This window comes from Myotis brandtii, unplaced genomic scaffold (assembly GCF_000412655.1).
Source record: "Myotis brandtii unplaced genomic scaffold, ASM41265v1 scaffold187, whole genome shotgun sequence".
NCBI classification, from domain to species: Eukaryota; Metazoa; Chordata; class Mammalia; order Chiroptera; family Vespertilionidae; genus Myotis; species Myotis brandtii.
This window is the reverse complement of record NW_005356944.1, coordinates 2,612,286-2,626,686: the sequence shown is the minus strand read 5'-3', so window position 1 is coordinate 2,626,686 and position 14,401 is coordinate 2,612,286. Positions and strand designations below refer to the sequence as shown.

Sequence of the window (14,401 nt, the reverse complement as noted above, 5' to 3'; positions counted from 1 at the left end):
ATCTCCTTTTCAAAGCTGCATGTCAGGTAGTCTTCCTAAATCGAGGTGATCTGGATGGGAGTCCCTTTTCAAAACCCTTCACCAAGAAAGGGTACAGCTCAGTGGTAGAACATGTGACTGCAAAACCCTTCACCAGGTCACAGGGCACTTTCCTCATCCAAGGCAGGAGAGGCATGTACTTCTCATTAGTTTTCCAACACAGAGAAGCCAGGCTCTGGGTCTGGGTCTCTTATGTGGCTACAACTAGAAGAGGTTTCTCCTCTCTTATTTAAAAGTCAAATTAATTTACTTCTCGGCAGATAGGGGGATGGACCACAAAAATTAATATATGATCTCCCCAAATTAAAGCCATTTTGGACTCTTCAGAACTGAGCAATATTGATAAGAAAAAAAAAAAAAGAAAATACATAATAGAACATTCAACTTTTTATTTTTTACTTGAACTCATCAGATTATGTTAGTAATAGTCAAGATATCACATACCCATCCTGCCCCATTACATTTTACCTATACTGCCAGACGCCAGAGAGCATATCAATTTCTGAGACTGGGTTCAAATTTTTTGCAAAAATGTTTAGCTTCTCATTACAAAATTATTGATCCTTTCAGCACTATCAGGAGAATAATTACTAACACTTAAGTTTATATAGTATATTTCTACACTGGCATGGCAAAAGTAACCAAAGCAATGCCTTAAATTTATATTTCTTTCATAAAACATCTTCTTATATTCTTTTTTAAACTTGGTAAGTATATAGAGATCAATAATATATTAAACATATACCAGGTTGGTATTTAGCACATAAAAGGTTGATGTAGAAAGCAATTAAAAACAAAACAAAACACTACTTCATTTTAATTTTTTTAAAAAAAATATATTTTATTGAATTTCTACAGAGAGAAAGGGAAAGAGGCAGAGAGCCAGAAACATCAATGAGAGAGAAACATCGATCAGCCGCCTCCCGCACATCCCCCACCGGGGATGCGCCAGCAACCCAGGCACATGCCCTTGACCGGAACCGAACCTGGGACCCCTCAGTCCGCAGGCCGACGCTCCATCCACTGAGCCAAACCGGCCTCAGCAACACTACTTCATTTTATAGAAACATAGAAGGGTTCCTTATTTTGAATAAAAGAATTAAGCCATACTTAAGAAAAATGGAATAATATGTAATAATATTAACTACTAGAGGCCCAATGCACGAAATTTGTGCAAGGGGCTCGGCCCTCGCAGCCCCTGGGCCCTCGCAGCCCAGCTTTGTCCGGATGGTGATTCTGCTGTTTGGTCTAATTAGCATATTAGCTCTTTATTATATAGGATGTTTGATCTAATTAGCATATTAGCTCTTTATTATATAGGATTATTACAACTTCAAACTTATTAAACTCCTTACTATCTTTTGTAGTTTCATTATGCTTAACAAACAAGCAGAAGTTCACCTTTAGGAAATTCATTTAAAAAGCACCGTATTCTCTCTTAATTCTACTAATAGGGCAATCCCTGTAACTCCAACAGTACCAATCTTGTGTATAAGATAATAAGTAGTTCCTAACCAAAATAAATGTTTCAAAATAGACACCAAAATAGTTAACTGAGCATGTTCACAGTAAACAGGCCAATACCTATTCCTTCTAAAAGGTGTAAATTCTTTACTAACTGCTACTTTTTAATTTTTAATTTAAAAACTTTCAAGTCCACCAAAAAGTTTCAAGTGCAGTACCATGAAGACTTCTCCAAGATTCACCAATTGTTAACATTTCTCCATATTTGCTAATCTCTATTCATATATGCTGTTATTTGCTGAACTACTTCAGAGCAAGTTATGAACATCACGTGCCCTAAATATTTTGTACTCTAATTGCTGTTTAATGTCAAAATATTCTGTACTCTAATTGCTGTTTAATGTCAATACCATTTATACTTCAATCATATACAGATATAATTCAGCCCTTACCAACTAGGGTCTGCCCTATTTAACCCTAAGGCATGGGTCAGCCAGCAAGTAGCAGCTGATGGATTTGGTCAACTATCTGTTTTATAAGGCCTATGAGCTTGGAGTGTTTTTCACATTTTTAAATGGTTGAAAAAATACCCTAAAAGAGCATTTGTGACAGGAAAAGTATATGAAATTCAAATTTGTGTCCATAAATTAAATTTTATTTTATTTAAACCATGCTCAATCTTTTAAATATTTCATTCTACAAGGCAGAGTTAGAAAATAGACAGATATTGTACGGCCCACAAAGCCTAAAATTTCTACTATCTGGTCCTTTACAGAAAAGGTTTGCTAAATCCTGCCTTAAAGACCTACTGCATGTAATGAACTAACTTTTTTCCTATACGTCTAGAATGAAATCAGCTCTGTACCATCCTAGGGAAAACAGAAACAAGACACACAAATCATTTTCTACAATACTTAATTCTCTCATAGATTTCTCTCAGTTGAGAAAGGCAGTATACACATTTTTATATTAAACTACAATAGTTTGAGTGTTAGTAAAGAAAGATACATGAACTTAAAGTTGTGGATCTTGAGTTGATAAGTCCCATTACAACAAATTATTCTAAGAGCATAAAAATGAAAAACATGGCTCAAGACACTATCAAATGTCTACCTCTACCCCCATAAAAATCTGAGATACCAAGAACCTCTATGAATTGGAGTCCCCCAAAACAAGCATGTAGATCTTGTTAAAACTTTTCTTTCAGTGTTCCCAAAATGTGAACACTGCATTTTAATCCAAAGAAAAATTAAAGTTTTGAGATAAACTATCAATGAATCTCTTATAACATTTATCTAACTGGATTAATCCTGTTCACATCAACTGTTATACAGAATTACTTACCCGTGTCCGATCTTCAATGTTGTATATTTTTAACTGCATGGGGATATTGAAACTGTGCAAGAAATTGCCTCCAAACACTAACGTGTCTGTAGGAGTATACACAGCATGAATCCAGCCTAGAAGAAAGGGAATGAAGGGTAGTAGCTGTAAGTACACATTATAAAATGGCTCTTTCAGAGAACTAGTACAAGATTCCTACACCACACATTTTTTTTTCTGCCTCTTAGTGGTTGGTCAGATTATTTAATCTCTTGCAGTTTCACTATCCTCTATAAAACATAAATTATACTTTACATACTTGTTGGTAAGCATTAAATGAGAAAATGAATGTAAAGTGTTTTTTTAAAGCCTTGTCGAAACAAGGCCACCAAAAATTTTGGTTGCCCCCCCCACAAAAAATTGGGAGAGAGAGAGATGTAACAAACTTTTAATAAATGCTGCTTCTATTTATTGGAGTACCTACTATGATCAGGCTCAGTATAAGAGTTTACATGTATTTTCATTTACTCCTCACAACAAAATAAAACAGAGATTTAAACACTTGACAAAAGTGGTTTAGCAGGTAAATGCATAGTCAGAATTCTAATACATGTCTGTGACCCTAAAAGCTGTGCTCTGAGTACTTATTTTGGAACTAATGACCTGATAAAAAATATTACTAATTCAGCACTTTCTTTAGCTTTCACAGTCATCCTCTAGAGGAGTAGGTAGTTCTTAACCAGAGGTTTGTATATCACCTGCAGAACTGGTTTTATCTAGAGATTCTGAATTTCTAGGGCTAATGTGGGGCCCAAACATATAGATCTGAAAAGCATCCATTGGCAATTCTGATATATACCTTTAGTGGAAAATCACTGCCTTAAAAGAAAAAAATCTCAGCATCCACTGCATAATGACAGGAAAGGACACTGTTGTTTTCTGCCTACCCCAGCATCATAATCATTCTTGGTAGTAATCCATCAATTCCTTTTGACTTAAGAAAAAAAGTGGCTAGAGTAGATAATCCATTTTTCCTATCCTGCTTACCTGAGGGAATGACGAAGGTATAGCCCTGCTTGAGCTCAATGCGCTGGCAATCTGACACCCGGTCACCCAGAAAGATGTCTCCCTGTTTCCCTGACAGCAGCCAATTCTCGTACAGCTCCAGGTTGTGGGCTGTAGGGGGGATGAGCCAGAAGACCTGTGAGTTAAAAAACTTCAGTCTGTTAACCGCCATTGACATGACCCAGTCACCCCCCTCAACTGATAAATAGGTACAAAGTTAAAACCAACATGTAGAAGAAAGGCAAGCAATTCTCCCAGCCAACAGAACTTGATCACTGGGAAATTCTAAGGGCCCCAAAAAGTACATATTGTTTCATCCTCCACTTGATGAAACAGCATTAGAGTTTCCCTGAGATTTGAATGTAGAACAAAGAACCTATCTAAGACTCAGAGAGAGCTGGGGCATTGGGCTCATTACCTAGGCAGTCCCTATTCGCCCCTGGCTGTCTGGCCTCTATAGTTCTATTGTTAGGTACAAAATCTTTAAGAGACTGTCTGGGTTGCTTTGTTCCAAGGTAGCCACCAAGACCAAAAGAATAAAACTTAAGGTACCCCTTACATGGATCCAAAGTAAATAAAATGATTTTGGATTTAGAGGTACAATTGTTCTAGATTAGGACCTCACATTTTAAAAGATTTAAAACTTTATCTGTTTTTATTCCAGTTTTACTTTTCTCTCACAAATGCATTCAATTCTAAGGGGGAAAAGGGTAACAATAAGAGTATAATACTATAAACCCCTAATATTAGTTCTAGATTTCCATTCTCACACCATTTCAGAAACACTCCAACAAGTTGAAATATAGTTCTTTATAAATGCGAATAATCTTTCAAAATCTATAACTTCAGAAACGTCTTAAAGGTATCCTTTGGTCCCATTTTACACCAATGCCTCCATATAGGGAAAGGTAGTTTAGATCTCAATTTGCTGATTTCATTGTGAATCTATCCAAAATTTGTGTGTCCTTTTACTATCTTATTATGCTCCCACATAGAGAAATTATCTTGTCCTCCTAAAACCACTTCCTTGCCTTCATTTGGAGAATTCTGCTTTGGGGATCTACAAACAGGACTGTTGAAGTTTACTAAATACTATGCAAATATTGGCATGATCATAGTGGTCTAGATGAATACTAATTCCTACTGAATTCTAGCCAAGAAGGTCAACTAAATCTACAATTCTCTCTAGATATGAGCAGGACAATCTCCTAATAGATTCATCTCCACGTATATTAAGCAAGCATGAACTAAAGCGAAGTCATATAACCAGTGTCAGATTCCAACCCCCATCACAACTACAACCGTACCTTTCCCCCTTGATGGATGTGATACCAGACAGAGGTACCACCAAAGTCGACATGGAAGTCAGTATAGCAGCCTCGAACACTCATTAGACAGTACCTGACCCAAAAAAAAGCAGCAGTGTTAGTGCACTGATGAGAAAAAGAGGACCCGCCCCACCACAATGCCATACTCTCCCCAGTACACTCCCTCTATCTTCCATCTAATCCACTCCCAGTCAGTGAGAGGAATGCAATTGCAAGTCATCTCATTACCAGTATAAATTTTTTTCTTTAACCATGTGATCATGGGCTGTAATACTCTTACATACACTCTTCCCTTTGGGACTGTAAAGGCTACTCTAAAGAATTCGTGCTTTTGATCATTTAGGATACGGGGCATGGCGCCTAAGGAACCAGTCCTTGCTACTACTTTGGTCTCCCCTAGCACACTGAGGAAAATGCAGGGTAAGCCACTTACTTCTGCACTTTAGGGTACTGCATCTCCAAGATGGCATTTGTTGATTCAGTCTGACTTTCCTTCAAATGCCTTGGCCACATGTTGTCTACCCAGTCAATGAAATCCACCTTTAAAAAGGAAAACATTTAGGCTTCAAAGGTAGGGTCAGGATTAAAGAGAATTTTAAAATCAAGAAAAATAGAATTTTGCCCAGCCGGTGTGGCTCAGTGGTTGAGTGGTGACCTATGAACCAAGAGGTTGAGGTTTGATTCCCAGTCAGGGCATATGCCTGTGTTGTGGCTAGATCCCCAGTAGGGAGCGTGCAAGAGGCAGTTGACTGATGATTCTTTCTCATTATTGGTGTTTCTATCTCTTTCTCCCTCTCCCTCTCTCTGAAATAAACAAAAACTTTTTTTTTAAAGAAAAATAGAATTTCTCAAAACACACACTGAAAGACTAACTATAATTATAAGTGAACTAACTAAAACAATCTGTTGCTGAATCTTAGTATCGGTGGGCAAACATTCCAGTAATTATTATTTAATGAGAATACAGACTAATGGTTCTATCAACACGATCATAAAGACAGCACTAATCAAAGTGAAGTTATTAAATAACAGTAGTGTCCAGCCAAGCCTTCTCTTCTGTGTTGGTTCTGGTATAATCAACTCTATTTTTTTTTGGATACAATAAGAGGCACTACCTGGAAGGTACCTATAAACTAACAGAAAGCTATAACACTATTAGAGCAACTAAGATATCAAAAGTTAAAAAAGAAAAACAAAGAAAAAAAATCCAGTAGGGATTTGAGCTTTGCATGAATCTACATGGTTAGAAATCAGAAGTTCCAGGTCATGTTTTCTCAAAATCTTATGTGACTAGTGTGGCTCAATGGTTGAGTGTCGACCTGTGAACCAGGAAGTCACAGTTTGATTCTAGGTCAGGGCACATATCTGAGTTCTGGACTCAATTCCCAGTAGGGGGTGTGCAGGAGGCAGCCGATCAATGATTCTCATCATTGATGTTTCTATCTCTTTCTCCCTCTCCCTTCCTCTCAATAAAAATATTCTTAAGCCCAGCTGGGTGTAGCTCAGTGGTTGAGCGTCGACCCAGGAACCGAGAGGTCACCGGTTCGATTCCCGGTCAGGGCATATGCCCAGGTTTCGGGCTCAATCTCCAGTTGGGGGCGTGCAGGAGGCAGCCGATCAGTGATTCTCTCTCATCATTGATGTTTCTATCTCTCTCTCCCTCTCCCTTCCTCTCTGAAATCAATAAAAATATATTAAAAAAAAATTCTTAACACACACACACACACACACACACACACACACACACACACGAGGCCCAGTGCATGAATTCATGCATGGGTGGGGTCCCTCGGGGTGGCCTGTGGAGATTGGGCCCCAGCTTGCGCCCCTAACCTTGCAGCCCCGCCTGGCACCCCACCTTGGCCTGGCGCTGCCCCCTCATCTGCTCCAACATTCCGTCTGCAGGCTGCCGCCCGGCTCTATCAGCACCTGGAAGCCAGGCGGCAGCCCCGCCCCCTGCCACTGGTCACTATCTGCAGGGCAATCAGAGGGCGATTGGGTCCCCACTCGCATCCACCTTGGCCTGGCACCATCCCACAGCAGTCCCCCTCTCCTCCGGGCCCATTGGGGCCAGCAGCAGCGCCAGCAGTAGCGCCGCCAACACCCACCATATTCCACGCAGCCCCCCTGGTGGTCAGTGCATGTCATAGCAAGCAGTCAAACTCCCAGTCTCCAGTCAAATGACCACCCAAGGGAACAATTTGCATGTTAGACTTTTATTATATAGGACTTTTATTATACAGGATATGTTTATTGATTTCAGAGAGGAAGGGAGAGGAAGAGCTAGACAGAAACATCAATGATGAGAGAATCACTGATCAGCTGCCTCCTGCACACCCCCCACTAGGGATCGAACCCGCAACCAGGGCATGTGCCTTTGACCGGAATCGAACCCAGGACCTTTCAGTCCACAGGCCGATGCTCTATCCAGTAAGCCAAACCAGCAAGGGCAGAAATCAATAAAAAACATTTTTAAAAATCATATGCAAGCCCCTGGAACTCATCTGTAAAATGAGAATAATTACCTGAAAGAGATATTATGAAGAGTAGATATATCTACATGTTAAAATTTTTTGAAATAATATTATCAGAATTTAGGAATCTGTTTGAAATAATATGTGCTGAAAGAAATGAGAAGTGAAAATATATGAACTTATTTGAACACCTTACACTGAATTGTAACATATCCTGGATCTTCAAATGTCTATACCCAAGCACTGAACTCTAAGAAACAGTCTCAGTAGATAAAGTGTGAGCCAAACAACCATGAATCCAGCGTAGCATTGACATTGTAAATATCTAACTTATGAATGTAAAAAATATGTAGCTAGTAAGCTTTATAACAACATCTGTTTGATTAAAAAATACACATCTAGACAGATGCATACAGTCTGTGCATAATGAGATGAGACAGGTGTCCAGTGGACACCCAGATGTAAACTGTGGGAGAGTGTATGGAAATGACATGCAAGTTGAAACAAGCAAGATGAGGAGCAACTATGAAGGTTAACTTGTTGCTCCATTTCAAAGAAGTTCTGCTTAGGGAGCCACCAGTTTTAATTAACCAAGCATTCACTGGGCCTAGAACACTGAATGAAACCCAGATTCCTTTCTTTCTCTCAATCAAAATCTACTTTCTGTTCACTTAATGCAGTAGCCAGCATCTCCCATCTTCTGGTAATATCCTTTAGAAAGTCTTTATCAAAATAATGAATAATTGTACTTGCTCAATACACTGTAAGTTCTTATGTCCGATGGGGGAGAGGGAAATTAAGAAACACATGAGTATTCCTTTATCAGGTGTCCATTCAGAGAAAGCTGAACTACTCTGGCCAGAATTTCTCACCTGCAACAACAAGTCACTCATCTTGGCCTCCCTTTATTTGTTATTATCAGGTTGTCTGACTTCCAGGAGAACACTGTGGTAAGGTGTTCATACTTTTAATCTTTAGGCTCTAAATGGCTTCATCCATTTGAGAGCAAGTAGGGATAACCACCAGTTTCTACCTATTCTGCACCAATATAGGCCCAACTGGCAAGAAGAAGTCTAATACCTAGGACCTAATGTATTCATTCATACACTGCAAAAACAGCTCATGGCCTTCCATAAACTAATTTCCCCATCACCAAACAAATCTGCACATTGTATCTGTTGCTAATTTTTATCTATCTCCCAGTTACTGCTGGAATGACAGCAGTAAACAATCTCTCTTGTCTCACCAAAGAATCCCACTTTATGCTAGCATCCACAATGGCACTTAAAAGTTGCCCACCTTACTCTCCCTGTGCACTTGCTTTTATACATTCTGTTCCTTCTGCCTGGAATTCTAGTCTTCCTTTGATTTTCTTAGTGAGAGTGGAAGAGAAAGAGGGAGGGACGGAGGGAGAGAGAAATAGTGATGTGAGAGACACACACACCGATTAGTTGCCTCCCACATGTACCCTGACCAGGGCTGGAAGTGAATCTTGACTGGGAATCTAACCCGCAACCTGTTTGTTCGTGGGCCTGATGATCTAACCACTGAGAAACACAGGCCAGGGCTAGTCTTCCCTCTCTTTATATCATTATTTCCTTCACGTTAAGTTTAGGTATCACGTCCTTCAAAGAGCTTCCCCAGTTTGCCTCCAGTTTAGTCCTTCCTATTGGCTTTCACAACATTCTCATTCTGCATTTATTCTCTTTTGAAGCATTTCCATATTGAAGTTTATATAAATGCCTATCCTCTGGTTTTTCTCCCCATGAGACTGAGCATTTTGAGGATAAGGATGGCTTTATTTTCTACAGTACCTCTGGCACCTAGCACAGTGCTTAGCATGTGGTAGGCACTTGAACTAATAAGCTAAATTGGAAAATATGAAAGATCATAGTGAACAAGAGATTATATCGTTTATATAAAAAACATGAATGAATACACTTGTCAAAACTCATTGAAATGTACATTTAAAATGGGTACATTTTATTGTATGTCAATTGTACCTCAATAAAGTTGATTTTTTAAAAAAGCATTATTGAGATATATTAGAAAATACCTAAATAAATGGAGGGGTATACTGTGGGCAAGAAAACCCCCAAAACAGTAAATAAATAAATAGTAATCCAGCAGAGTATGTTACCGCTTATATAGCAAGGTCATAGAAAGCTTGCATGATTTTAGGATGTGACCTTGGTAATAGCTCACTCAATCTTTCTGGCCAGGTTTTAGGTACCTTAAAGATACTTGTGCATTATCCCTTTGTCCTTAGAAAATTTTCTACTTCTGAGCCCTTCCACAGATCCTATTCCTCCATTTAATGGTACAGTATTTTCTAATTTTTATAAAATGATTTTTTATCGGCATTTTAAAATCATTAAAACTAGGGACATTGCCCTGACCGGTTTGGCCCAGTGGATGGAGCGTCAGCAAGGGTCCCAAAGTTCGATTCTGGTCAAGGGCATGTACCTTGGTTGCGGGCACATCCCCAGTGGGAGGTATGCAGGAGGCAGCTGATCGATGTTTCTCTCTCATTGATGTTTCTAACTGTCTATCCCTCTCCCTTCCTCTCTGTAAAAAATCAATAAAATATATTTAAAAAATAAACAAACAAAAAAACTAGGGGCATAATTAATCAATTAAGGATGTTACAAAGAAGGCTTCATGTGTAAGTAACACATTTCTAAATTTAAAAAAAATGAAAAAGTATGATCCAGATCAAGTTTTAATTTTATAAGTACAACCATATTTCTTTTAAATTGAAATTCTAAAAATATTAAGGAACACATTATAAAAATAGGTTATTGTAATTATTACATTCCTCACTTAATTGAACTCTTTATTTATTAAGTAGACCAGGTTTGGCTAATAACAAAGTTAAATGTACCTATATTTCCTGTCTTCCTGTATTTCCAAACAAACAAAAATTACTATTAAAAAAACTTTTGTCATTCTACGGGGGGAAATGTTTTCTTAATGAGAAATTCTGTATTTAATTATAGCATCTCAAGTTATAAGAAGCAATGACAAAAAATTATCTATTCAGATAATAGTGAAATACTGTGAACATTTTCCCACTGGTCTATACATATCTATGTCTTAGTATTATAACAATGTAACTTAGTAGTAAGCTATATATATACACATACACATAATGATGTTATAAGCAATTACAATATCTTAGCTTTGAAAGTCAAAGGGATAAAACACGGAGATCTTGACTTTAAACAATTAGTATATTCCAAGTTCCAGGTGTAATACTTGACAAAAGTGAGTTCTGAGTCAGGAATTAAATGAATAAAATTTGTCTGAAAATGACTAGGTGTATTTCAAAAGTGAAAGCAATCCCCATCAAAAAAATAAGTTTTCTCAATGTCCTGTAGACAGTCACTACTTTGCCAAGAAATGGGTAAAATCAGCATCTATCTTCAGGAGAGCTTGGATCAAAGACTAACTTTCCCTAAGTATGGGGTGTCAATTTATTGCTACTAGTTATCCAGTAGAATCTACTCAAAAAATAATTTCATAAAACAATCACCTAGTTCTAAACCAGTTTTCTCCCAAGCTTCTCAGTAAACATAAACCTATAGGACAGATATTTATAAGGCAAACTTCCTATTGACAGTACTTACAAGAGTGAATTTTAAGATTATTCTTTATTATGTACAAAGGCCAATGTTCCTAAATTAAGTATATTGATGATGTAAATCAGAATGGTCCCTCCCTATATAAAATTAAATTATTTTAGAAAATGATGAACCATCTAAAAATGCAAATTATCCTTATCATATTGTCTTGTTCCTCTTTATCTTCATCTTGGTATGTACAGAAAGCAATAAATTCTCCTAGTAAATATACAACTCTTTTGGTGACAATGACAATGTGGAAAAAATGGTTAGACTAACCGTGGAGGGCCTCTGCACCATGTTCTCCAGCCTGGTGTGGCTAAACTCTAGGCTGATGACATTATAGAGTTTTTCTCGTTCCTCCTCTGGGGTCTCATAGTAGCGTGTCCACTGAGCCATCGTCATTTCAATACCTTTCTGTGTGTTCACATCCATGACATCCACCATGCGACGACTCCCTGCCATGAAAGATGCATTGATTATCTCTACTGAGCCATTGATATCCATAAATACAAGAGAAGTAAATAAACTACCCTTTCTTATTTAAGGTTTTCAATAACAAAGAGCTAGTTGTGACTTGAGATAATCAAGAGAAAATCAAATCACAGAAAATGGGAAAGACAATGGGTAATATTAAAAATAACAATCACTCACTTATGTCATGTTTATTTATATGGTTAGGCACTGAATCTTATATTCAATATCTCACTCAATCCTAAATACTAAGTAGTAATCTCCATGTCACAGATGAGAAAACAGGTGATAGGTAACTTGCAGGACAAAGCAGGACAAGAATGCAGGTAGCCCAATTTTAGAGTCAATGTACTTATCCACTGAGCTACGCTGCTTTGATGCAGGTTTGAAACAGAATCTAATCTCTCCCACAAATTGAGTAAAAGACCGATTCTTTAGTGAGTACTAGATTAAATTTCAATCTGTCTACTCTTTTGTTTAAAAGGGTTATTTCCCAAACCTGTCAAGTATTTCTAATATAAATTTCCCTTTTCATACGTTCCACAAATATTTACTGAGAAAGATACCATAAGGGACATAAATATCTATTTACATCAGACTCCCAACTAATCATAACAACCACAACAAAAGGCAGAATGCTAGAAGAGGTAGCATAAAATACTAGGGGAAGAAAATAATAGTTTTGGAGCCAAAGAGATCTAATGTACATCTCATCTCTAATACTAGTTGGCCAAGTTATTTAACTGCTCTGAAACTTAATATCATCTTCTATAACTTGCGAATAATCCCTTATGGGCCGCTGTGAAAATTTAGTCAGTGAAGTAAAATGTTTAACACAATTAAACAGTAATTAAAAATAAAGGAAAATATATAACCTATACTGATCAGAGAAGAAAAAAAGAGGGTAGAAGAATCGTTGAGTTTGGCTCTAAAGAATAAACAGAATTTCAGCAAGAAAGATTCCACAGAGAGAATTCCAAATAGAGGCAACAGCATAAGAGAAGATATGGAAAGGCAGCACAGCTAAAAAGTTAAAAAAATGGTGGTTAAGGAAGGGAGAGAGAATAAAAAGCTACTGCTGGAATATTAAGAATACTGTTCAACTTGCATGAAACTAACAAATACCTACTACATACCTGGCCTTGGCAGATATAAAGTAGTATTAGGACCTCATCCCTTGCCTTCAAGGAGTTTACAGTCTGGTTAGAGATAAAAGATAATAGGCAAGAGGACAAGAATATGGCCACAATGAAGTAGACATGACAGAATACATAATCAAATATAACATAAGTAAGGCAACGGACCAAACTACCCTTCATGTTTTAGAAGAAAAAGCAAATGTTAAATCATATTTCAAATGACTTGAAATACTACTTCAGACCCACTAGAATGGCCTTATAATAATAATAATAATAATAATAATAATGAAAAATAAGTGCTGACCAGGATGCAGAGAAACTGGAACCCTTAGACTTGGGTGGTAGAAATGTAAAATGGTGCAACTGCTATGAAAAAACAATTTGTGGTTCCTTAATAAATTAAACACAGAATGGCTACGTAACCTAGCAATTCCACTGTGAATATATATTCAAAAGAATCAAACTCAGGTGTTCTAACAAAAACTTCTACATGAATGTTCAGAGGATCTCTGGTCCAATAGCCAACAGGTGAAAATAATGCCCATCAATAGATGAGTGGATTAACAAAATGTGGTATACCCAGCACAATGGAGTATTATTTCACCATAAACAGTAATTAAGTACTGTTACATGCCACAAGATAGATAAACCTTGAAAACATGCTAAGTGAAAGAAGCCAGACATAAAAGGTTACATTTTGTGATTCCATTTATATTAAATGTCCAGAATAGGCAAATCCAGAGAGACAGGAAGCAGATTAGTGGTTGCCAGGGTCTGAGGGAAGGAGGGAAAGAAGATTGACTATTTAATGAGTAAGGTGTTCCTGTTTGGGGTGATAAAAAAGTTCTGGAATTATTTATTAATGGTGGGTGCACACTGTGAATATACTTAATGCCATTGAGTTGTACACTTTAAAATTACCACAATAGTAAACGTTATCTGTATTTTACAATAAAAACATGTATTCTATATAATAAAAGGCTAATATGCAAATAGATTGAATGGCAGAACAACCAGTCGCTATGACGTGTGCTGACCACTAGGGGGCATGTGCAGAACATGGCAGGCATTGGCCACAGTGGGATGGTGGAGAAGGTGAGCAAGGGCGCCAGACCAAGGTGGGGCGCTGGTCGCTGTCATTGGGATGAGCCTCTGATGGTTACTAAAAATTCTTTGCTTCCACATGCCGTAGTCCTGCCTGGCGCTTGCACCTGCTGCTGGCGCTGGTCCCGCTCGCACCCACAGCCAGCGCTGGAGCTGCCGCTTGCACCTGCTGTTGGTGCCCGGCGTGGGTCCTGATCACTTGGTGCCATCAGCAGGTGCGAGCGGCGGCTGCTGGCCCTGATTGCCCGAGGGCTTTTCCACCTCTCCCTGCCCCTGAGGGGCAATCAGGGCAGCAGCCACAGCTCACACCCCCTGCTGGCGCTGGCCTCAATCACTCCACACAATCAGTGGGTGCGAGGCTGGCACCG

The 14,401-nt window shown here is 38.2% G+C and overlaps 1 protein-coding gene across 5 annotated transcripts in view; it reads right to left on the bottom strand.

Annotated features, from left to right (window-relative positions):
- KDM2A (lysine (K)-specific demethylase 2A) overlaps positions 1-14,401 on the bottom strand; it is an 83,586-nt gene that overhangs the window by 27,595 nt on the left and 41,590 nt on the right. For all 5 annotated transcript variants that reach the window (XM_005864319.2, XM_005864317.2, XM_005864320.2 and 2 more), the window contains 5 exons: positions 11,596-11,774; positions 5,653-5,759; positions 5,199-5,292; positions 3,874-4,027; positions 2,848-2,963 (listed from right to left, as the gene is read on the bottom strand). In XM_005864319.2, the coding sequence (XP_005864381.1) occupies positions 2,848-2,963; positions 3,874-4,027; positions 5,199-5,292; positions 5,653-5,759; positions 11,596-11,774 (650 nt within the window). The remainder of the gene's footprint in view (positions 1-2,847; positions 2,964-3,873; positions 4,028-5,198; positions 5,293-5,652; positions 5,760-11,595; positions 11,775-14,401) is intronic.